The sequence below is a fragment of the Suillus fuscotomentosus genome (genome assembly GCF_016647785.1).
Source record: "Suillus fuscotomentosus strain FC203 chromosome Unknown F5891scaffold_51, whole genome shotgun sequence".
NCBI classification, from domain to species: domain Eukaryota; kingdom Fungi; phylum Basidiomycota; class Agaricomycetes; order Boletales; family Suillaceae; genus Suillus; species Suillus fuscotomentosus.
This window is the reverse complement of record NW_024539563.1, coordinates 153,183-175,335: the sequence shown is the minus strand read 5'-3', so window position 1 is coordinate 175,335 and position 22,153 is coordinate 153,183. Positions and strand designations below refer to the sequence as shown.

The window sequence follows — 22,153 nt, the reverse complement described above, 5'->3', positions numbered from 1 at the left end:
CCATCAGGATACTCCAAACCCTGATAGTTTCATCTTCCAGCCCGGGTCATGCATTATCCACTTCTTGCTTCCGATATTAAAAGTGCGTGGAGCCTCTACCCTCCGTCACTATGATTATGAGCTTGTCTTCTCGCAATCCTACCAATTGTATGGTCTGGCAGTGGACAAAAGAGAAACTAATCAATCATGGTTCACCGAAACTTCCTTTCGTTGAGAATACTCGCCTGCAAAATGTTTCAAACCCAGACACTATCACCTTGTATTACAGATGGGCTTTGGGCGTGACACTCGGCAGCAACCGCGGTATTCCCTTGCATTCTGGGGAGTGTCTGTTGGTGCCATAGAATTCAAAAATATATTGTGGGCGCAGCTCCAGCACCTAACTAGTACTTAACGCTCATCTCACCACCATCACCTGCCGGTGGATCGGTTACAGACCTCAGTCGGAGCCAGAGCATGGAAGAATAATTCACACTACAACGATTAATCACCTCTACTTTCCCCAATGATTATTCGTTAGCATGAACCAAGACCTATGTGATCACAACCCAGTCTGAAACTGAGGATAATCATATCAGTTGGCAGTTGTTTGTGTCTATGAGAACGCTCGAAGACAGCTCACAGGCAACACAGTTGTGATATGCTTTCGCCGCAGTCGTGGCATGGAGCTATCTATAGAGCATTTTGTGCAAGCAGATGGGTTGTACATCCGACCAAGTACTACAGGTGTAGTGTTAGCGCTCGAGCCTCGACCACGCCGTATCAGGCAAATTTATTGTGTTCGATGCGGTTCCGAACCTATTGTCAATCCACCACCGTTTCTTCTAGACGTCTGTTCCCTGCATAAAAAACACCTACCAACTGGGTTTCTGGCAAGTCACTTTCGAATCGGATCGTTCACATTCACAACTGCCATGACACAGCGCATTCCGGATCATGGTGCTTCAAGTCAGTGCTGCACGAATGAGCAACACTGGTGGTCTCTCCCATAAGATGCCAGTGGTGCCTGAAGAATTGCTTTCGACCCTTCGACAAGAAGTTTTTGCGTTACAAAATAGAAGGAAGGAGTTGTTAGCCCGCCTTGAAGAAACGAACACATCACTCGTCGAAGTTCAAACACTCTTGACAAGAAAAACATCACAAGCACATACAGTCCAAAATCTTCTTGCGCCAGTATCTCGCCTCCCAGACGAGGTCCTGTTGGCCATATTTGAAGAAGCAGTACGAAGTCAAGAGCAAGGACAAGTCACACGGACGGAGATAGCCATATCATATACTTCGCATCACTGGAGACAGGTTACGGTTAATGCCCCTCGGCTGTGGAACAGCCTCTGTATCAGAGCAGAGGTCCCTATCGCCATGTTGCAGATATACCTTTCTCGCTCTGCGAACATTCCTCTTACCATTGAATTCCGTGAACGCGAAACTGCATGGCCCGGTGCAGATAAACGCAGCATGGCACATCTTGGTTCTGCTCTTGACGCTATATGGCCTTCGGTCCCTCGTTGGCGACGTATCGTCGTCCTGCACAGATCTTACCCGTACTTTACACATGTCTTTCGGGAACTTCGAAAGGTGGCTCCTTTGAAGATGCTTCAGAGCATCTCTATGAAGTCACCGGGTGTATGCGGACCATGTCCATTGTTGCTTGGCGACTCGGCTCCAGCCCTGGAATCACTTGAAGTGGAAGACATGCCCCTTCCACCCCCAGTCACGCAGACTTTTGACGCTGCCCGCTACAGCGTTGCAGGACTGACCACGTTGCGATTGCGGGTGCGTGGGATGAGAGCTGGAAGTTCTCATGCAGCAACCGACCCCTCTGCATTTAGAGCATTGATAAATTCAGCTCCGATGTTAAGCGCCCTCGAAATCTATGGACAACCTATAAACTTTGGCCAGGAGAGAGCCAATGAAGAAGACGTTCTTTCCCTGGAGATTCCTCGTCTCCGCACCCTGGTTCTTCATCCGGGCACGCAGCATCCTCACGATTTGCGCCACTTTATCTCGGTGATCAAAGCACCAACTCTTCGTCACTTTGAGCTAGTCTATCCTGACAACACTCCACCTGGACAAGATGTATCCGATCTTCTATTTGACCCTTTCCCTTTAGCCAGATTTCCTTCTGTGGAAACTGTGCGTCTTCATAATGCGGTTCACCCGGACACTGTTGCGGCATCTATGAATGCCTTTCCGGTCGCGGCTCGCATCAAACTAGGTAGTACGGATGCTAGCTACCTTTTCGAAAACCCGACTTTCAGTAGCACGTGCAGCCCGTGGACCCCCTCACATATCCAGCACCTCACTGTCATTTCTCCACTTCACAACACATTGCTACAGATGTACGAGTGGCTTCTCAGTGCGGCTAGCCAGGGTCATCGATTGCCAATAATCACACTGGAAGGGCCCATCCGTGCTATCGACTGCCCTGAATTTCTTACACAATTGATGAAACTTGCGAGCTGTACGGAAGTACGGCTGTGCGGCATTGACCTCTCCATGTTGGATAGATCGCTTGTTGCACGCGTCTAATAATTAGTTGAAGGTATGTATGTGTCTTGGTCCTTGCAGTGATACTAATCATGTACACAGATTTGTAGGCTGTTCCACAGGTCGTAACCTTGCGTTGTGAATATGATAATGTACGAGCAGCTTGATATTTGAATGCTGTAACTCCGTTCCAGGCCCGAGTGTGCAAGATTTGAGCATTGAATGCGTTTACTGCTCATCCTTCCCATGTTTAGTTATTGGCTTTCGTTTCCTGGACTCTTTTACATGCCAACCTTGACACCCTAGGCAATCATGTTCATCGTGAGATTCCGCAATACTTGGCCAGGCTGAAAACTCATGTTTTTCATAGAAAGTCTCTGCCAACTAGCTGCCGAGGGGCTGCGGATGAGAGTCTAGTCAAGATGATCGCGTCATTTGTTCACCCAAACAGACCCAGCATGTCAACACGAGCTCCGCCGCAAGAATAAGAATGAAAACCACGAGTTAGGCTCGTTCGTGTGGAATTTAAGTGACACACAAAGACACGCTCGTGTAATTTCTGTTTTGCCGAGCAGGCTGGGATAAAAGGCTCAAATGATGGCAAGGAGGTGGACGATTCAGAAGAACAAGAGGTGAGCTCCTTCGATCGTACTTGCTGTGGTTACTCTCGGTACTCACAGGGTGTTGATTTCATTCAGTGTGCTTGACAACGATCTGTCGCCGCCGTCTTTTACCATGTCAAGACCTTTGCGGAGAACCTACCAACCCGGTGTTGACAGAGAACTCTTTCAAGTGCTACAATCAGAGGCAGCGCACCTTGAAGGGAAGGAGATAGAACTTGTATCCCAAATCAAGGCACTCTCGGAGGCTTTGGTTTCCGTTCGTAGTACGCTGTCCACAATGCGCTTTCGAGCAAACGAATGCGCAAAACGCATTTCTCCAGTTGCTCGCCTGCCCGATGAAACTTTGCTTGCAATTTTCGATGAAGCGGTTTCGGGCCAGGACGTATGCTCACGGACAAGGGTTGAAAGCGCGATAACGCGTGTGTCGCATCGCTGGCGAAGGATAGCTCTGCATACACCACGGCTGTGGACACGTGTCTGTGTAACCCCTGACACAGACGAGCGTGACGTGCAGCTACATCTCTCGCGATCTGCTGATCTTCCTCTTGATGTGGAAGTCTGGGGATGGTGGGATTACCGAGATTCTTTCACCAGGCCTCATCACTTCGAACATACCCTAGCCATAGTCCTCCCATCCGCGTCTCGCTGGCGCCGTATGACAATTGGCGCTTCCTGTGACACCCTTCTCACAAGTCTTTCCTTCATTCTGCGTACCGTGGGACCTTTGGACGCACTTCAGCAAGTTACCTTCAAAGCCCAGCAGCCCGGGCAGATATGTCCCACGACTCTCCTCATGGGAAAATCAGCACCCAACCTCCGGTCCATTGACGTCGAAAACATTGTTCTTACAGCACGCTCCCCTTGTTTACACAATCATGATTTCGACTACTTCATTGGCGTGACCCATCTTATTCTTCGACTTCATGAAGGAGATGCAAGGGCTCTGAAAACGACAACGGAACTTCAAGGCTTTCATGCGTTGCTTTTACGAATGCCTAATTTAGTTTCCCTTTCTCTCTACGGAGAACTTGTTTGTGTCAAATCAGCCACTAGCCTCGAGGACGAGGGCAATATCACGTTGCCTCGTTTACACACCTTGATTTTCCATCCTAATACCGTCCGGCCTCGCTACCTGCGGAATCTCATCGCGATGGTAATGGCACCAGAACTACGGCACTTTGAGCTTATCTACCCAGATAGCTTTACTCAAGGGCAGGACATCTCCGATCTACTTCTTCAAAAGGGATGTGAACAACCTACACCTAAATTCCCTCTGGTTGAACGTCTCGTGCTAAACAATGCCGCCAATATAACATCGGCTGCCGCATTCATCCGGGCCTTCCCAGCAGTAGATCAGCTGACCATTTCTGGCGCCGATGTCGGGATTTTCGATCTGCCAACTTGGGAAGAAGGAAGTTGGAGAACTATCACAAGACTGACATTACGACCTTCCCAACGAGATCACCTGAGCATGGTGGTCGATTGGCTAAATGTCGTCACTAGTAACGGCGACCTTAAAGTGCCGTTGGTCCGGGGGCCAATAACCGACTGTCCCATTATGTTGCGCATCTATGAGGAGCTCAAGCGATATACTCAAATTGAACTGTTCGGCATGGACTCAAAATAGCTCTCTGAATAGCCGGAGGGGATAAGGATAAGGACATGCGTTATTTACAGACGGATGTTCACGAATGCGTTCCTTTTGGGTACATAGTACATATGCGAACAAAGTATCGTACTTTGTTTATTTAATTTTGTGGATATGAGAAGTATACGGCAACTCAAAGCAAACCTTGGAATCATGACGTGATATGAATGTGTCGTAACATGGTGTCGTAAATCATGCCCCTTTTCCAGGACTTCCCGGAAGTTTGGTAGTAATTCTCAAAGCAAAGATACTCGCAGTGATGAGAACAACATACACGGCGTGACCGCCCATGAGCTTGTGCTGGATAGAGTATGCAAATATGGATGTGGCCGTGGCGGGGGTAATGGCTCGAACGATGGATGCTGTCATTTGCGCAAGCCCATTGGTAGCCCCTAAAGACCGTTTATTTGGAGCTGCTGCGGTAATGAACATCAGTATACAACCTGAAAATCAAATTAGCTACGATAGAGGAAAGATCAGAAACCAACGCACCAAACGACATATCCATGAAAACACCCAGTAGCAGCGAACACGTGAGTAAAAACCAAACAAGCCAGTTGATTCCATATTGGCGTGCAACAATGTTGGTGATCGGGAATAGGGTGATGATAGGAATAAACATTCCTGCGCAAAACTGGAAAACGGTCTTGGCACCGAATCTGTTTACCAATGGTGCGAAAATTATCGTCTGCAAGACACCGTTGACAATGCCGAACATTCCCATCCACAGACCAATAGTGCTAGGATCAAATCCGAGGCCCCCCAGTTCGATTGGTGTGGAATAAAAGAGAGGCTGAAGTGCAAACATAGCCATTTCAAATGTGGCGATGCAACCATAGTTAGCGACAGGGATCAATACGGACGGCACGAAGAGCGACCGGATTGACACAGGTGAATCCCCAACAGCATTTTGGGGAACGTTCAGGGCCTCGCCATCGAGAGCAGACATGGATTTCTCTTCCGTCCGTTGTCTGGGCAGAGTCTGAAAAGTCATCAGTCAAGATCTCGCCGGTGCACGGGTTCTCTGTACCTCTTTTAAGAAGAATAGAATCGTCAGGAAACATATAACCGAGAATGCTGCAGCAATACCGCTAGGCAGGAAGTATGGGAACTGTGACCAGAATGCACCAGGGAATACATTAGGAAAATGCCGTTGAGGGTGTTCTAGAGCTCCGCCGATCATAGGACTTTTAAAAGGCATGTTACCCTCTATGCGGAATACAAGGAAAGGCACATACCCAATAGTAGCGCCGAATGAAAACGCAATAGGCATCAGGGCGAAGCCTTGCGCCATGTTGGTAGAGTCAGTGAGTTCGCCCATCATGCTCTTCATGACTCCGATGTTACCATTCAAGGCACCAGTGATGCAACGACTATACTCATTTTCAGAAGGTAAAATTGATTGCAAAAGTTGTTTCTCACCTGACAATCAGCCCCGACAATGTCCTGGATAACCCAAAACAAATCATTGACAGAGAGAGCCCGAAGATTCCTAATAAGAGAACGGGTTTACGTCCAACACGGTCCGAAGTACGGCTCCATTGCATGATGGTCAGTGCCTGAGTGGCAAAAAAAATAGACTCCTATCGTGGATTTGATAAAGTTGTAACGCGGAGATGACAGGCGCAACTTACGATCAGCCCCGCATAATACCCTTCATGATCAAAAAAGCGCATCAGTACTTTTTACGTGTGCCAAATAATTGTGACCCACCAACTTTTCGCTCATCACCGCCAGTGATGTCCAACTCACTGACAAGCTGTATATAATGTTGAGAAGTGTGGTTTTGACGTGTAGAAAGATACTAACTTGATTGATGTAGGGATAGATAGATTGAGAGGCAATTGGCTCGACCAGCAGTGCCAGCAACAAAATTGCAATCTGAAACTTTGGCAAAGGGTTGGCCTTTTTCTGGCCTTGGTGTCCAGCATCGAGAAGAGCGGTACGCTCATTGACAACGGTGTCAGAATCTGAAGGTGCTACAGAAGAAGACATTCTCGATGAGTGCCACAGGCAAGGTTAAAAACACCTCGCTGACGACCCTCACTTATATATGGCACACCGGTTACTCGGGCGGCCAGAAGGTGTATGAAGAAGTCAACCTGCCTATGCGCTGGGAGATCTGCATAATAGAGAAGGCGTTCCCAATTTCCCATTCACAAACTTGCCCGTGGAGTGGATCCGAAACGAAAAATTTAAAACTCCATCGCACACAAGTTTAGTCGAGCAATTTACATTCAAGGATGTTGACATTACATCATACGCTTAAACAACCCCTGTCACCATGGATCTGAATCGAACCTGTAATAATTAGATTTTAGATTACATATTAAACAAGCGGTAGCAGCATAAACAACAGTCAGAAAAAGGTGTATAATCAATGCCGCAGCTAAGCAACAGCTTCTAGTTGATAATTGTAATGTTTCTCATCCGCGTACTCCTAGTGAGAAATAGAAGAAAGGATGGGAGCTCACGTCGGTGGTCCGAACATCGGCTAGAGACAAAAAAAAATGTAATCAGTGTTTAGTCCACAGTATCAATGATAAGGGTATCAGGAGGGGGTGCCCGAAAGAATTGAGCTGTGGCGGGCCCTTTCGGCAGTGATAATACGAAGACCGTCGTGATAATACATCATATGTAGAGTAATGGCTATCAGATAAGGCTCACCATCATGATGTCGCGAAGCACGGAGTCATCACATGCGAACAGCCAGGCCGTCATCAGTAGCCCTGAAACGAAGTCGCGTCAGATACGAGATCATTAGAAGGCGAGATGCAGAGACTCAGAACGTAAAAACAGCCAGGAATTTACATCAACAACCCAGTAGGGTATCAGGCGGTAATTCCTTTTTGACATCCTTGAATGTGATATAAACAGTAGTGCTTACCTCAAAATCGAATTTGGCTTGATGGAGATACACCGACATGGTCCTAGAGAAGAAAAAAGGTTAGATAGGCTTGAAAGAAAGGGTGAAAAACACAGAAGAGTAATGTATCAGTGGATTGACAGAAGATTGAAAGCATTGAGCCTATATATGAAGGCACTCAGATACTCTAGTTTGAATGAAATGTTTCATCGTACAAAGACAAGCCAGCACACAGCACAATAGATCTACAACTCACCTAGCGCCCGGCTCGGGACGAATACCTTGATGGGCCTTCATTACCACGATAAGAAAGTCCTGCAGAATAATTGAGTAATAGGTACATATGAAGTGCAGCTGATGATGGTCAGGGTAACTATGACAAGAAGGACACATCGTGTCATGGGACACTCGCCACGGAGTAGATGAATATCATCGCGAAAAGGAGGGTGTTCAAACATATCAAATGATTACTAACCTGCGCATCAGACTAGCCATATCCCGCAATAACTCTACACCGCACAAGCAGGTTCAAAGTTGGAGGTCGACGGAAGTGAAAGAATCGTAAGGTTGTATTTCATTCCGAATTTTTTCAACTGATTGGTTTAGGGCAGGCTAATACGCATTTTAAATTCACACGGGGTAGCGCAACTTCCGCGGGACGTTGTCAAAGTCACCTTGATCTAAGTATGTGTTGTATGTAGTATTATATATGAATTGCTGGATATTTTGTGAGCAACTTGTACAACTCTAATCAAACTTTTATCATCACCTTGAGGCGGGCTCATGTAGATCTCTAGATAGTACGTACAGTAGATATATTTGGTGGGTAGCCAACTACTCGACTAGTAGGATATTCTTGGTACAGCCTCAATTTACAACCATTCATGTCTTGCGTGCGATGCGGGATAGATGCAAGGAATCTGTCTGAATCCAGGACGACCGGGCCGCCACGGCAAAGCGTAAATAACTTGCCAAACATCATGTGGATCTAAATGAAGGGTCGGTCGGTATGCTTTAACCCATCAGGAATGTATAACGGCGACCGAATCAAGCGCCTATGTAATTATTTGAAGTCTCACTCACCTTCCCCGATCAGCTGTAGTCGCTTCCGTAAGACTTCGAGCATGGAAGAGTCGCACTTCTGATCAGTATTCCATGCAAAGCTAGCAATGATATCCCCACCAAATGGCGGAAATACACAGATGGCCTTGCGGCCCGTATAGAGGGGGTCATACGATCTGCTCCTTCCCATCAGAACTTGCATCCAATACGTCATATTGTGTTGCTCCATGTTCGGTTGTGTTCAAGTTCCAGAACATGGTCTGCTCTGGACTGAATCGACCATCATGAAAAACGGAGCCGGTTAAGCCATATCAAAAATTACCTCACCCAGATTGATCTAGACTCCTGTTTGATGTACGCCACGAATCTGCGACAAAGCCACACTTCATACGACGGTTGTCGTCTTGATTCAACCATCGCTTTACATGATGCTTAGCACGGTGCAACGGTGACACGATGGCCTTTCTCCAGAATCCGTATTGCTTGACCGATCTCAGCAAACCAACTGAATCCCTTTTCATAGCCGCCAAAGCCCCGAACAAACGGATACTTCAGCCGATGTATAGGCGAAATGTATGGCAATGATTGTACATGTAGGTGCAGGTGGTGTATTGAGTTGAACGGTGGTATATGGAAACCCATCCTTAAACCGATGATGAGTCACTATTAGTGTAATCCAAGGGATGCCGGTGATTAACTCACTTCCGCTTTGAAACTGGTACGTTGAACGTATCAAGAATGGAATGTCCTATTTCCTCCATTCTCCTGACTGGTATCCAGATAAGATATTCAGTCGATGCAGCAGGGACAGAAATACTTACGCATATTCACATCCTTCTGAGAAAGTTTCTTGATACTGTCTGATTGTGACTGATAAGCCAGTGAAGCGGACAATTTCGTAAAGCTCACCGATATGGGTTTTGGGGATGAGTTGAATGTGGTCTTGTGCCGATGGACGAATGTCCCGAAAGGCAACAAATACTTCATCCTGGATGCGCGGGTCAAAACTAGGATTAGTACCGGTAGTATCCCAATAACATATAGATACGCACCTCCCACACAATGTCAAAGTCACTGCGGTTTGTGGAATAAGCTCTACAGAATATACATGACTGAGAGTTGCCCAACTGGTAATGAGGTTGTGGTTTTCCAACAATCCAATGAAATAGTTTTTGAAACATAGTATAATCGACTTTAAATTGTCCAAAGAAAGAAGGTCGTTGTCTATTTTTAGAAGTCAGTTGTGGTTCAGTCCACTGCTGCCGACGCGAGACCCGCTTGCCAGCTGCAAGGTTCTCTAAGTTCTAAATCTCCGTGTTTGCTCACCACCACGTTCCTTGCATGATCTCTCAGACACTCCAGTACCAGCTGCATTGAAACGCGCCATCTTTGCCAGCATTCTCGGGTCCTGTGACATCCTGTATATTTACTAGTTTCAGGCATGTCTGCATCTCCAGACAGCACGCATACAGCTCTTTTCGGCGAGGAATCTACTTTCTCCAATGAGGCTCATCCTGGAATCGAACCATCTGTCTCTTCCGACACCTCCGAGAACGATATAAACAGGTGTTCACATATCACTTCCGTCTTCGCCGATACATCCGCGAAAGCAGGTATCGTAGGCAAATTTAAGACAGTCGTAGCCTGGCACACTCGTAGGACACATAGTTCCCTGCACCCAGCAAAGCGAAGGAAGGTGAGTTAGCCATTCATATAGAGATGTCTTGTGAGATGATATATTTGACCCCCTGTTACAGGTATCTTCACCGACCTGTGACACATGCAACCAAACACTTTCCCGACCGTTCGTCTGTCTTCAGTGCTCATTCGCAGGATGCTGGTCAGGCGGTCACATAACAGACCACCTCAAAGAAACTGTGCATACATTTTGTTCGTATTTTTGCCACCACTATTCTCTGTTTCCTGACCATTCTAACTCTGCACAATTCAGGCGTCGATACAAAGTCTGGATCAGTTTTCTGTTCAGAGTGCGAAGACTTTGTATTTGATGATACCATTGATGATTTGTATCTCTCTACCGTCCTATCGGTGGAAGAGCAAAAAACGAAATTTCAAGGTAGTGTGAATACACCTGCAGGATGGCAGATTTTAATTTGCGTCTAGTGGAGAAGAGAGGCCGAGAGCCGTATCAACCGTGGATTCCGACAGGCGACGAGTCCATTATCCTCAAGGATGCCGCTACAGTCCCTTGTCAAGGTTCAGTTTTTCATTACAAGTTAGGCTAATTCGCTTATACAAAACAGGTCGTCGTGGACTGCTTAATCTGGGGCAAACGTGCTTTTTGAACGTCATACTCCAGTCGTTCATCCATAACCCGTTGCTACGGAATTATTTTCTCAGCGATAGGCATAACAGCAGGCTGTGCAAACACTCAGACTGCACATGTTGCGAAATGGACAACCTGTTCACAGAGGTTAGTCACAAAAAGTCGATATTGCTCCTTCCAAACTATGTTTGCTAAAGAAAGTTGAAGATATATTCCCCGACCAATACCCCATTTGGGCCCACGTCCTTCCTCGCCACAACATGGAAAGTTTCTGCCGAGATGTCAGGCTATGCCCAGCAAGACGCACACGAGTTTTTCATTACTGCATTGAACCAAATTCACGGGACATGCCGCGGTTCCACGAATATTTCGTGCAACTGCATCATTCATCAGACTTTCGCCGGTCAATTTCAAAGCGACGTTACGTGTGAGAAATGCGGAACGGTAACGAGCACAATCGATCCGATGCTTGATATTAGCCTTGAGTTGAGGTCAAAGTCTGGGGAACCGGCTGCTGATAACACGCTTGCCAGCTGTTTGCGCAGGTGAGAAGATCCAATATTAGATTGATATATTTTGACGTTCTGAAAGGTACACCAAACCGGAGAAGCTAGGAGCAAGAGAGTACAGCTGTAGCAAATGCACGAAAGCTTCTCACGAGGCCGTGAAGCGCCTCAGCATACGGACATTACCGCCAGTTCTTAGTTTTCAATTCAAGGTTCCTTCATACAGTGTATGATCTAGGGAATTTGGTGCTGACATTGATTCAAGCGATTCGAGCACAAGACGTCTGGGAAAGCTGCCCCGCAAAAGATCGATGCTCCGATACGAATTCCACTCTCTATCAATATGGCGCCTTATACGACTCTTGCTATGAATACAACCGGAAAGGACGGTGAAACTGGGTGAGCGATTTTTGCTAGGGAACTGTGACTGATTTTCTGACCAAGTCCGTGAATAGTTACCCAGGACCGGTCGCAATGTATGAATATGATCTGTTTGCGGTAATTAACCATGAAGGGCAGATGGATAATGGACACTACACAAACTTTGCTCGTTTCCAAGATGAGGTGAGTGGACATGATGTAGCTTTATTACATAGTTATTGATGGTGTACAAGTGGTACCGTTTCGATGACGACAAGTATGTACCTTATTGCGCTCTGTACTCCGCGATCTTACTTTGCCTTTGACAGAGTAACTCCATCGACGCTGAGTGACTGCCTAGCCTCAAATGCTTACATGTGTTTCTATGTGAAACGACACCTTGACTACAAACCCTACGTGAAACCAACGTATCTAGTTGCACGTGAAAAGGACATCGTGCGTGAGCAAGCAATGGAGCGAGAGAAAGAGGCAGCACGTATGAAAGAGGTGGACGATGCACTGATAGCGATGGTCTGAATCACCCCTGAAATGCGAAGGATACAAAGAAACCATTGTTGTATATATAGGAGTCTAGCTGTCGTTATTAAAACAAGGAGACGAAGTTTAGTACGCGGTGAGAGTAAGGGGATTGATGTAGTAATGGAACAACATGGGAAAGGGAAAACAAGTTCATGATATGCAAGATACAAAGAAATGCGAGTACCCGATATTTCCAGAGTGAGGTCGTCGCCGATTTGACGGGTAGGAACGTAAAAGATAGGATGTTCGATCAAGGGATGATATCATAGAGTTCACCGTCTCTGACCCTGATTTCTACCACTTCTACCTCGCTGTAATCAGTCATTGAAGATGTATTTGACGTCCAAGAGCTGGAAAACCCTTTCGAGGTCGGTGGTGAGGTAGATGCAACGTCTATAAGGTAAATCATAGAGACAATAAGCCCTTTCTCCAGAAAGTAGTGAATGAATGCTGAACGAGAAACGTACATCTATCTTTAATGTAAGGGGGGACGAATAGATCCTGTATTTAGAATACCGGTTAATTGGGGTTCCAAAACTCGGATAAAGGATGCAAACCTGATTCCATACAAAACCTTGGCTCTTTTGAATGGTCAAGATTGGACGAAGTGTATAAGTCGGCCGACGTTCTCGCTTGCGATAATGCTTCTTTGTTGGCTCTGGCTGAGGGTCAAGTGCTTTCTGTTTGCCCTTCATATCCTTCTTAAACTTGGCAGCATTCTTCTCATCGTCGACTCCTTGATCACCTCGATCGATCTCCATGTTCTGCGTATCATCCTGCCTCTCAGTATTTACGGCAAGATCACCATCAGAATCACGGTCGTGATGGCCGTAGTCTTCTCCATCTTCTGAGCAGGACTCATCTTCGGAAGGACTGTCATTGTAGTCTTCGTCATCATCGTCAGATGGAATTTGTTCGTAGCAAGCCCAGGTTGGGGGAGAGGAAGCACGGCCGATAGTACGGCGTCTGAAGTACGAGGAGTAAGGAGAGTTTTGGGCAGTAGGTACTCCTGGAGTGCTCATCGCGGTATAGGATCAGACAATAATGGCTTGAGGTAAGTTGTATGTATACGCAGGTCCGAAACAACGTGTGTGTGTGCTGTTCAAAGCTGATGTGAACAGAACCAGTGCTTACAGCAGTGTGGGTGATAGGCTCAAGAGTGACTACTGTGACGAGCGATCAAGTCTCTCGCATACGTTCCCACAATCACACATATGGTAACTATCAATTGGACCATGACTCGAGTCCAGTCAGGATGATCGTGATCATTTATGCTGAGCAAAGTACATGGCATATATACCTGTGATGCATATCTGCTCATGGCAAAGGTGGCAGAGGCGTATCCATGGGTACCTACTAGGCTAAGGCACAGTAAGAACGTGGGAGATCACAATTGCGCAACCAAATAATCATAAAAAACAATACAGACGGTCCTGTCCATCATTGAAATATTAAATAGCAATTTGTCTTCAAGAAAAAGAAAAACTGAATACTCTGGAAAGATTTAGCTAGGACCCCCACAAGGAGCTTAGTCCACGACAAAACTGGTTACCAACCATCGTCCGATCAAGTGTAACTTTAGGCACACTTCCGGTGGAAGCCCAAGAGGTAAGTCCATTACTGTCGAGGGTATCTATTCATGACATGCGCACTTTAATTTATATCTTGGACCCCTCCAACATGCTGTGTGCAAATACTATTCTTGATGTAGCTTTTGTGCAAGAAAAACCTCCCATCACAGTGAATCTACTGCATCCAAGACCAGTCACGCATAGAACAGTGATGCCAAGCCATTGTGGATGCCCTAGTCGAGCATAAATTAACAAGTTACCCACTACCACTTGTGCCGTTCTCGGAGTGGCTCGAAAAGCTCGAATCAAATGCCAAGGACTTGAGCAAAGAGTGCATTGTATGTGTATACTATAGCTGGCCAGGATGTTTGCCCATCTAGTCTTCAATTGCAGCCTGCTACCAAGCTTCTCAACTTCATGTGTTCTATCGCTCAATCAGACATTGCGACCAGGGCATCTGGAGAGATGGGCGTCAAAGTGGCTGGCATGGCTTCATGCGTCACCGCCATAACCAAGCGTGTCAGTCCAACGATGAAGGAGTTGAAGTTGCTGTCCTCAGCAGACATGGGGCAGTGGGTGGATTATTGGGTGGTGGTGGGGGATGTTTCAATGAGCATATATGAGTAAGGGGCAGTCATTCACTTGTCTTTAGCAATATGGACAATTGAAACTTGGGAAATTCTGCTTGTAGTTGGAGCTCTTGGGTTATGTTTCAAGAAATACTGATGGAATAGTAAGAATGTGGAAGATCGGAATGCACGTTCAAATAATTACAAAAAACAATGCAGTCTCGGTATTGAAAAGGATCTAGCAATGCAATACATCAGCATCACTGCAACAGTGGGAATTCCAAGTACTACCAGCTGTGAAGGTTATTAGTGTATTGCCCTCATTAGGCATTGTCAGATTTGACACAAATTTACAATCAATTGAACTTACTGGCACATTGGGGTGAATGATATTTAGAAGAGGTTTATATGTTGTACAAAATGTGAAGACAATATTTAATATTTAAACTAACATAAAGATGGGTGCACAACTTCAAATTTTGGTGGTGTTTTGTGTGTCATCCAAAATATCAAATATTCACAACCATATTCCCACAGACAATATGTCAACAAACATAAGAAATATAGTCAGATTTTTCATGTCTGCTTCAACTTAAAGTTCAATTTCCATGTAAAACTTTAAATTGAAGCAGACATGGAAAATCTGATTATATTTCTTATATTTGTTGACATATTGTCTGTGGGAATATGGTTGTGAATATTTGATATTTTGGATGACACACAAAACACCACCAAAATTTGAAGTCGTGCACCCATCTTTATGTTATTTTAAATATCAAATATTGTTTTCACATTTTGTACAACATATAAACCTCTTTTAAATATTGTTCACCCTGATGTGTGGTGTACTTGCGATTAGGCTCAGGCAAGCCCTGTTACAACCAGAACATTGAGCAAGAGATACATTTATTTTGAATACAGTAGTTGACATTGGGATATCTATGAAACAGAGATCACCCTAAATCGAATACAAGGGCACAAACTTGTAACGAGGAAAGATCATCTTCAGATCTCAAGCGAGATAACTGCCCCCTCAGGCTCAGGCTTGTAACCCGGCACTGCAAGTTTAGCCTTCTGAACTTCTCTAGCCATGCATTTTCCTTGTGCTTCAGGAGTGCCAAGAGTTGAGTGTATTGGCAGACTCGATTCCACGCTGCCAGGTAGCTTAGATATATGGTGTCAACACTGTACTTGGCAAACAGCATATCCTGCTCATCATCTTCCATGTCGATGCCATCAAGTGACATCTTACACAAACATTCACAGTCAGTGCTTGCTGCAAAGGAAAATGAAGAGATCATCTGTCATACCATGTATGTTTGCATCTCTCATTTCCGACCCATACTTTCTATGCTTGAAATGATTGGGGGTGCTGATGACATAAAATTAAGGCCACCTCTGGAAGGATGCATGAACCCATGGGGAAGTGATGAAGATGACACGGCTGGAAATGGGGGTAGCGGCAGAAATGATGACATCTTGGTCGTGCTGGTACCGTATATAGTTCAAGTAGGAGGCATATACAATTTAATTGTTAAAGGATGGGTTTTGATCGGAGTAACGGTGTTTGAAAGCTGGAAGTACTCCATGCCCAACAAGGAATTGGCAACTGAGTCAGTTTAAAGTTTCAGTTAGTGCGAGAAGGATTGGGGATCATGATGTGCCAGTGACGGAGAAAAGTGCCGAATCTGTGTGCCTTGTACTGGAGGCCCATCAAAGTGAACTTGTCAGCATTTTGAGATTGTATGAATGCAAATTGAACCACGTAGTAGTTCAAACAGATCTGCAGCCTGGAGGTTGTTCAGGACCGTTTTGATTTGGGGGAAGATATTTGATCAATGCTTATGTAAAGTAGTCTATGTATCCTTCACACATCGGGGTGAACGATATTTAAAAGAGGTTTATATGTTGTACAAAATGTGAAAACAATATTTGATATTTAAACTAACATAAAGATGGGTGCACGACTTCAAATTTTGGTGGTGTTTTGTGTGTCATCCAAAATATCAAATATTCACGACCATATTCCCACAGACAATATGTCAACAAATATAAGAAATATAATCAGATTTTCCATGTCTGCTTCAATTTAAAGTTTGCTTCTTACATAAAACTTTGGAGAAAACTTGAAGTTTTGCCAAAGCTTGACATTTAAATCGAGTTTTAATGTCATGTCATCTGTAAAACTTCAAGTTTTCTCCAAAGTTTTACATGGAAATTGAACTTTAAGTTGAAGCAGACATGAAAAATCTGACTATATTTCTTATGTTTGTTGACATATTGTCTGTGGGAATATGGTTGTGAATATTTGATATTTTGGATTACACACAAAACACCACCAAAATTTGAAGTTGTGCACCCATCTTTATGTTAGTTTAAATATTAAATATTGTCTTCACATTTTGTACAACATATAAACCTCTTTTAAATATCGTTCACCCCGATGTGTCAGAAATCACGCCCACTTTTATGTCAGTGATTACCATGTTTGGATGGAGTTTGAGCGAATTTCTCTTTGGTCCCAGCGAAACCAGATCATATTTACAAGTTGCTACTACTACATAGTAGTAGATCAACTTGAAGTACTACCGTGATGGCGGGCACAAAGTTTGCATACGTACGCAATTTCGAGCTCCCTGATCCACTGTTACCGGATACCTATCTGGTCTGTCGTCTCGACGGACACTCTTTCCACCGGTAAGCGAGCATCATAAGCCGATCGAGGAGGACAAAGCATAATAGTATCGCACTTTACAGGTTCTCGGACGAGCATGGCTTCGCCAAGCCCAACGACGAGCGTGCGCTCCAACTCATGGATCACGCCGCGAAGAGCGTAATGATCGAGTTCAAAGACATCATGCTCGCATTCGGCGAATCTGATGAATTCAGGCAACTATAACCCTTTCATTCCAGTTCCGACCGTCTCATCATCGCTCATCATAGCTTTCTCTTCCGAAAGTCGACGAATCTTTATAACCGACGACAATCGAAGATCCTCACCACGTTGACGTCTTACTTCACTTCGTGCTATGTGCTCTACTGGTCGCAGTATTTTCCAGACACGCCGCTACGATATCCACCGTCATTCGATGGACGTATTGTGGTGTATCCGACTGAGCGTGCTATTCGTGACTACTTTGCATGGCGACAAGCTGACAGTGGGTCTATCTCAGACTATCGTTTCGCCGAGACTGAGTAAAGCTGCTTGTCAGCGTAAAGCCCACATAAACAATCTATACAATACCACCTTTTGGGCTCTCATACAGAAAGGAGGTCAGACTGCTACGGAGGCCCATACCACGCTTAAAGTATTTATATTTCCTTCTGTATCTGTGATGTTCGTTGACAAATCTTCAGGGCACCGTTTCCGCGACTAAGCACGAGATGCTCTTTTCCCGGTTTGGTATCAACTATAATGAAATATCACAGAGGTTCAAGAAAGGTAGCGTTATAGTTCGAGAAATCGTGCGTCCCATTGGAATGTACTTCATCCAATCCTATTCACGTAAACGTGCAGGTAGCCCCTGAATCATCGGACAAGGGTGAAAAGCTAGAACCCCCATTCGACCCTTTTCATCAACAATGTTCCAAGGCGAAGAAAAACAAACTGGAAACTACAGTAGAGGTACTGCACTGCGATATCATTGGCGAGGAGTTCTGGCTGCCCCGTCGACATTTGCTGGAAAATTGATAGTGTCTGCAAGACTCGGCGACATGTCATTGCCATTATCAATGTTGGAGCCGTTCAGAAAGTGGCGGCAATGATAGAAGTTACAATACAGCTGCCTCGAGAAACACGGATTGCGACGGAGTAGGACTCATCGAAATATCCGAATGTTGTGGACATGGCGTTCAGGTGCATCACATACTGATGCATACATCGCAAGACCCCTTGCTATTGTACAATTGGTGAGAGGTCAGTGTACATGAGTGGATATACACACCGAACTCGGATAGGCATGCAGAAACCAGCCACTGAAGCTGATCTTCTTGAATTTCAATGTCCCGGCCAACGGTCGAAAGAGATACGGAAACCAGCATGGTATTAGACGTCTCATGCCATGATTCAGGACTGCATAGACGTAGCTGGAGTACCAGGGTAAGAGCGCAAGTCGTGACGAGAAAAACAGAGCGGAAAGTACTGAACTGCGGAACTTTAAAGAGGTATTTCCCTATTCTACTCATTTGTGGGGACCCTGGAGCGCGTTATCGGAGATGTGGAAGGGTGGCTTTTGTGCGTCAAGGCTCCTCCAAAGATAATGGTGGACGTCTTTTGAAGAATGGCTTGTAGACTTCCCGTTTAACGCCGGATTGTCTGAACCTACAGACATGTATTAATAGATAACTGATAGCTCAATTTGTGTCGCAGTGGCCACAACGGGCGAGGAGAAGATGAATGCAGATCTGCTCTCGTCATCTAAAGGCAGGAATTGAGTGTGCGAAGTGAAGTCTCCGCCGGTAGATTCATTGAGATCTCTGCGACCGGGAACACCGGTCGTGGTGTTGAACGTCGGCTCAGCTGAAACGTTGGTTACTCGGAGTACCTGATTTGACTTGTGCACTTCGTTGACAATCCACATGGGCGGCGGGACGTCTGGTGTGTCATGGACAGGATTTGTCAAACCGTTGAGAAGGCCAAGGACTCAAATGATGCGGAGCGTCCGCATCATCTTGGTATCGGCAGTTGCCGATATCGAATCTTACAGTTGCCATTTTAGCACGATTCGCCTATTTGATTCCGCTGAGGTTGCCTCCAGCTTGGCACACCCACTCGTATGCGTTGATAGGCTCTTTTTTAGCTTCGAGGAGCCCACACTCCGAACTTGTTTTTACTGCAATTTGCAAGGCCAAATTCAGGTCGAATAACTTGTAATGTATGGAGGTGATGCCTCGTTGTTGAAACACGTTGAACTAGCGTGGTGGTTTCGAGCGGGCTTGCTGTAAAAGGGAAATAGAGAACCTGCCTCCGACGCAATCCAGTCAAAATTACTGGATAGGGTCAATATGGACTTGCGGTGAACACTGCCATCATGAATTACCTTGCAAGGCAAGTAGCAGAGTTCCCATGGTCAGCGTCCTCAGTCAAAGGGAGCTGACGTACTCATTTCGCACGAGAGACCTTGTTCAGAGGCAATCATGGGGCTCGATTGCTTTCAACCATTTTACAGCAATCCAGTTTTTTTACTTCCTTTGGTAATTTTCGGAGTGAGAAGGTGAAACATGTCACACCTTGCGATCGTGCTTAAAAGGCGGGCCCGCCTACTCGATATTTCCAGTGAAAAAAAGCCCACAAGGCCTCTCAAACCGTACAAACCCTTCTCTGTATTAATCCTTACCCCCGGATCTCTTTCATCTTTGAACAGTTGACCATCCTCTTCTCATACTCCGTTATCTCCTTGTCAGGTAAAATTTGATTTACGTCTCGGAAAATGCCGTCACTAATCATAATTTGCATTATCTTTTTTTTTATTTTTTACTTTTACGTGTTATCTACAACCTCTTGATCACCTGACCTCCGCGTCGCGTCCGTCTTATTACTCGACCGACCCTTTCACGTTCCGATGTTGTCAAATTGTTTGGTTTGGTGGGTCCTCGCTATTTTTTTTACAATGTCCTTTGCACAGCAGTTGCCATGCCTGGCGGATCGCATTTCAACACCTGGGGTCTGGCCGGCAGTGTCCTTCCTCTTGGCGGGCTTACAATAAACAATTCAATCACCATCCCCCATTCACATAATATCTCGGACGGGGAGTCCGACTCTGGCACTGCCCGCACCGGCAACCAGGTCGGAGCCACCCATTTCGGCGCCTCTCGAAGTAGAGCTCACGATTCTGGAGTTCTGACTTCGGACTATTTTAATGACACTCCCTATGTCCCTCCTCGGCCAGGGCAGTCTCTACCACAAGCATATCTAACACACACGCCACATAGCAGTACGAGAGCTCACGGCATTCCGTCTGTGAGTATCCCAAGCATTCATTTACAAGTCATCTTATTCTATTATTTCTCCCACTGCAGTACCCAAGTCCCGCAGAGTCTCATGTTAGCGTAGACAGCAACTGGAGCAGCTCCTCATCTTCCGATCAAGACCAATCATACGCATCACATTCCCAATATCAGCAATATAATCCATCGATCTCTCGCCAGTCATCTTCTAATGAGCCACAGCACTTGCAACAGCATCATTCGCATTACCCAGCTTATCATGGTCTTCATCGCCTGGGCCTTGAGCATGCTGAATACCCACTCCAGCCACCCACCAGTAGCGCCACCATTCATTATAGACCACCTCCACGACCTTCGTATCAATCCAACAACATTCTTGCTCCCGAGTTCTATGAACAGACGAATCAGGACCTCCCCCTGCCCACTAATTCGTCTCAAGCACATTTCGAACAGTCATCAGCATCACCGTCTAGTTCTCATGGGTCGCTATCGATATTCCCCGCCGCCCCCACCGCTGATGAGAGGTCTAGGCACCTTGTTTTCGAAGACGCGGGACCTTACCTGCGCGAGACGCTGCACATTCCACCCTACAAGGAAATCAACTTGTGCGCGCTTCCAGATCCTCCCGAAGGAGAGAAACCAAATCAGCCCTATCCTATATTGATCAAGCTGGCGATTTACGGAAGCCCGAACAAGCAGCTCACGCTACAAGAGATATACACAGCGCTCGAGGATCGTTTCGAATGGTTCAAGGCTCGGCGAAATGAGAAGGCTTGGAAGGTGAGTCTTGTTCTGGTTCCTCACCTACTATTAAGCCTCATGATTATGCACAGAACTCGATTCGCCATAACCTCTCTTTGAACAAAGTTTTCAAACACGTGCCCCGTGCCATAACGGAGCCAGGTAAAGGAAGCTATTGGCAGCTCGACTGCTCTGGCGGTGAGGGTTACAAGCGCCCTCGTAAGCGCCGCAGCAAGTCTGCTCGAGCGGCACTTGATCAGGGCGACGATGACGATTCTTCGTCGGAAGGCGACATAGAGGGGATGAGTGCACCTCAGGCTGGTATGTCAGCAGGTTCGAATTACGCTCCAAATCGTCCTAGCCCCGCAGCATCCGACGAGTCCTACATCGATCCGGAATTGAGACAGGGAAGTCATATTGTTGGCGAAGGTCGAACTCGACCTGCTGTGCGCAGGCCCGCCACCAGTCCATATCCAGTCCTTGGTTCTTCTCAGCAGTCGCCTAGGTACCTGCAGAGCCAGTTACCGCCTCATGGAAGTCCAGAATTAGCGCCGAGATTTGGTCAGACATCATTTGGACAGGGAGGATTTGGACGCTCGGGTTTCAGTCAGATGCCAGCAGCCAGAGTGCCTCTAACCTCTACGTCTTCATCCTCAGCATTTGTGGCATCATCTCCCACTACATTCGGCCCTGTTCCAATGACCTCCACCCGTCCGCAACATACCTTTATGACTCAAGATCGCAACGGGGCCATCATGCAGCCTAATCCCAGACCGGGCGTTGAGTACACTCATCAGGGTGGCTTACCTAGTGCTAGACGCGTTCAGAGCTACCACCAAGGACAGTATCACTCGTCTCAAGGCTCGTCGCCGTCGCAACAGAATGACTCCGGCTACCCTTCTGACCCCAAAGGGAAGAGCAGGATGTGAGCGCTCCAGTGCCTCAGA

General features: G+C 46.1%; 9 protein-coding genes across 9 annotated transcripts; 5 read left to right on the top strand and 4 right to left on the bottom strand.

The window, feature by feature from the left end:
• The first annotated feature begins 640 nt into the window (after window positions 1-640).
• Window positions 641-2,551, top strand: F5891DRAFT_1245252 (uncharacterized protein). Its single transcript, XM_041369794.1, has one exon. The coding sequence runs from the start codon at window positions 937-939 to the stop codon at window positions 2,527-2,529; it is 1,593 nt and encodes a 530-aa protein (XP_041222453.1). The 5' UTR covers window positions 641-936; the 3' UTR covers window positions 2,530-2,551.
• Window positions 2,552-2,880: 329 nt separating this feature from the next.
• Window positions 2,881-4,844, top strand: F5891DRAFT_567946 (uncharacterized protein). The gene is made up of 2 exons (XM_041372304.1): window positions 2,881-3,119; window positions 3,186-4,844. The coding sequence occupies exons 1-2, from the start codon at window positions 3,082-3,084 to the stop codon at window positions 4,735-4,737; spliced, it is 1,590 nt and encodes a 529-aa protein (XP_041222452.1). The 5' UTR covers window positions 2,881-3,081; the 3' UTR covers window positions 4,738-4,844.
• On the bottom strand, window positions 4,844-6,949 carry F5891DRAFT_567914 (major facilitator superfamily domain-containing protein). The gene is made up of 8 exons (XM_041372303.1): window positions 6,568-6,949; window positions 6,472-6,517; window positions 6,393-6,412; window positions 6,181-6,341; window positions 5,997-6,131; window positions 5,789-5,945; window positions 5,251-5,740; window positions 4,844-5,201 (listed from the first exon to the last, which is right to left on the bottom strand). Exons 1-8 carry the CDS (start codon window positions 6,751-6,753, stop codon window positions 4,951-4,953), a joined length of 1,446 nt encoding a protein of 481 aa, XP_041222451.1. The 5' UTR covers window positions 6,754-6,949; the 3' UTR covers window positions 4,844-4,950.
• Window positions 6,950-9,118: 2,169 nt separating this feature from the next.
• Window positions 9,119-9,867, bottom strand: F5891DRAFT_1192536 (HIT-like protein; the record flags this gene model as incomplete). Its single annotated transcript, XM_041367618.1, has 5 exons — window positions 9,119-9,329; window positions 9,389-9,455; window positions 9,508-9,546; window positions 9,596-9,674; window positions 9,739-9,867. The coding sequence occupies 5 exons, from the start codon at window positions 9,865-9,867 to the stop codon at window positions 9,119-9,121; spliced, it is 525 nt and encodes a 174-aa protein (XP_041222450.1).
• A 260-nt stretch (window positions 9,868-10,127) lies between these two features.
• On the top strand, window positions 10,128-12,376 carry F5891DRAFT_1130111 (uncharacterized protein; the record flags this gene model as incomplete). Its single annotated transcript, XM_041364487.1, has 11 exons — window positions 10,128-10,382; window positions 10,444-10,459; window positions 10,638-10,763; window positions 10,811-10,903; window positions 10,951-11,120; window positions 11,181-11,518; window positions 11,565-11,691; window positions 11,745-11,878; window positions 11,935-12,043; window positions 12,094-12,116; window positions 12,169-12,376. The coding sequence occupies 11 exons, from the start codon at window positions 10,128-10,130 to the stop codon at window positions 12,374-12,376; spliced, it is 1,599 nt and encodes a 532-aa protein (XP_041222449.1).
• A 45-nt stretch (window positions 12,377-12,421) lies between these two features.
• On the bottom strand, window positions 12,422-13,529 carry F5891DRAFT_1051410 (uncharacterized protein). Its single transcript, XM_041362493.1, has 3 exons — window positions 12,937-13,529; window positions 12,847-12,880; window positions 12,422-12,772 (listed from the first exon to the last, which is right to left on the bottom strand). The coding sequence occupies exons 1-3, from the start codon at window positions 13,399-13,401 to the stop codon at window positions 12,630-12,632; spliced, it is 642 nt and encodes a 213-aa protein (XP_041222448.1). The 5' UTR covers window positions 13,402-13,529; the 3' UTR covers window positions 12,422-12,629.
• Window positions 13,530-17,112: 3,583 nt separating this feature from the next.
• F5891DRAFT_1130109 (tRNAHis guanylyltransferase-domain-containing protein) lies at window positions 17,113-18,210 on the top strand (the record flags this gene model as incomplete). The annotated part of the gene is made up of 6 exons (XM_041364486.1): window positions 17,113-17,216; window positions 17,277-17,408; window positions 17,463-17,677; window positions 17,739-17,827; window positions 17,877-17,984; window positions 18,037-18,210. 6 exons carry the CDS (start codon window positions 17,113-17,115, stop codon window positions 18,208-18,210), a joined length of 822 nt encoding a protein of 273 aa, XP_041222447.1.
• An 85-nt stretch (window positions 18,211-18,295) lies between these two features.
• F5891DRAFT_567792 (uncharacterized protein) lies at window positions 18,296-18,901 on the bottom strand. The gene has a single exon (XM_041372302.1). It carries the CDS (start codon window positions 18,702-18,704, stop codon window positions 18,381-18,383), a length of 324 nt encoding a protein of 107 aa, XP_041222446.1. The 5' UTR covers window positions 18,705-18,901; the 3' UTR covers window positions 18,296-18,380.
• A 2,101-nt stretch (window positions 18,902-21,002) lies between these two features.
• On the top strand, window positions 21,003-21,394 carry F5891DRAFT_904707 (uncharacterized protein; the record flags this gene model as incomplete). Its single annotated transcript, XM_041373526.1, has 2 exons — window positions 21,003-21,245; window positions 21,299-21,394. Coding segments are annotated over 2 exons (339 nt in total), but the record flags the coding sequence as incomplete, so codon positions are not given.
• Between the last annotated feature and the right edge of the window lie 759 nt (window positions 21,395-22,153).

Coding starts and splice junctions, on each gene's coding strand:
- F5891DRAFT_567946 (XM_041372304.1), top strand. CDS start 3,082: ATGATGGCAAGGAGGTGGACGATTCAGAAGAACAAGAG. Junction 3,120..3,185: donor ACGATTCAGAAGAACAAGAG/GTGAGCTCCTTC, acceptor GATTTCATTCAG/TGTGCTTGACAACGATCTGT.
- F5891DRAFT_567792 (XM_041372302.1), bottom strand. CDS start 18,704: ATGAGTAGAATAGGGAAATACCTCTTTAAAGTTCCGCAGTTCAGTACT.
- F5891DRAFT_1245252 (XM_041369794.1), top strand. CDS start 937: ATGGTGCTTCAAGTCAGTGCTGCACGAATGAGCAACACTGGTGGTCTC.
- F5891DRAFT_1051410 (XM_041362493.1), bottom strand. CDS start 13,401: ATGAGCACTCCAGGAGTACCTACTGCCCAAAACTCTCCTTACTCCTCG. Junction 12,881..12,936: donor AAGGTTTTGTATGGAATCAG/GTTTGCATCCTT, acceptor TTCTAAATACAG/GATCTATTCGTCCCCCCTTA. Junction 12,773..12,846: donor CCCTTACATTAAAGATAGAT/GTACGTTTCTCG, acceptor TTTACCTTATAG/ACGTTGCATCTACCTCACCA.
- F5891DRAFT_567914 (XM_041372303.1), bottom strand. CDS start 6,753: ATGTCTTCTTCTGTAGCACCTTCAGATTCTGACACCGTTGTCAATGAG. Junction 5,946..5,996: donor TCATTCGGCGCTACTATTGG/GTATGTGCCTTT, acceptor GCCTTTTAAAAG/TCCTATGATCGGCGGAGCTC. Junction 5,202..5,250: donor TTTCATGGATATGTCGTTTG/GTGCGTTGGTTT, acceptor TTTGATTTTCAG/GTTGTATACTGATGTTCATT.